We start from the raw sequence: 373 nt of genomic DNA, 5'->3' as shown, positions 1-373 counted from the left end.
AACCAATAACACCCAAGGCTGCTGTTGCTGCTGCTGTTGCTGCGGGGAGGGCTTTGCCTCCTCCTGCTGCTTGTGGTTTATTCTCTCCTGCTGCTGTTGCTGCTGCTGCTGCTGCTGCTCCCTTTAGGGTTGCAACCCGCAGCAGAAAGCGGCCAGAGATAAGGGCTTTGCTGCAGCGCCTGCAGCAGCGCAGCGAGCAGCTGCAGCAGGAGAAGCAGCAGCAACAAAAACAGAAACAAAAACAGCAGCAGCAGCAGCAGCAGCAACAGCAGCAACAGCAGCAACAACCGCAACAACAGCAGCAGAAACAAAAGCAGCAACCGGTGCTGATGCAGCTGCTGCAGCAGCAAAACAAACAGCAGCAGCAGCAGCA

General features: G+C 56.3%; 1 protein-coding gene across 1 annotated transcript in view; it reads left to right on the top strand.

Moving 5' to 3' along the window:
* EMH_0079330 (uncharacterized protein) overlaps positions 1-373 on the top strand; it is a gene marked incomplete at both ends in the record, with an annotated part of 3,774 nt that overhangs the window by 452 nt on the left and 2,949 nt on the right. The window contains one exon of the mRNA XM_013500123.1: positions 128-373. Coding sequence (XP_013355577.1) covers positions 128-373 — 246 coding nt within the window. The remainder of the gene's footprint in view (positions 1-127) is intronic.

The sequence above is a fragment of the Eimeria mitis genome, genomic scaffold (assembly GCF_000499745.2).
Source record: "Eimeria mitis Houghton genomic scaffold, Emh_scaff5035, whole genome shotgun sequence".
In the NCBI taxonomy this organism is placed as follows: Eukaryota; Apicomplexa; class Conoidasida; order Eucoccidiorida; family Eimeriidae; genus Eimeria; species Eimeria mitis.
The sequence above is the reverse complement of the archived record's forward strand: the minus strand, read 5'-3'. Positions and strand labels throughout refer to the sequence as shown.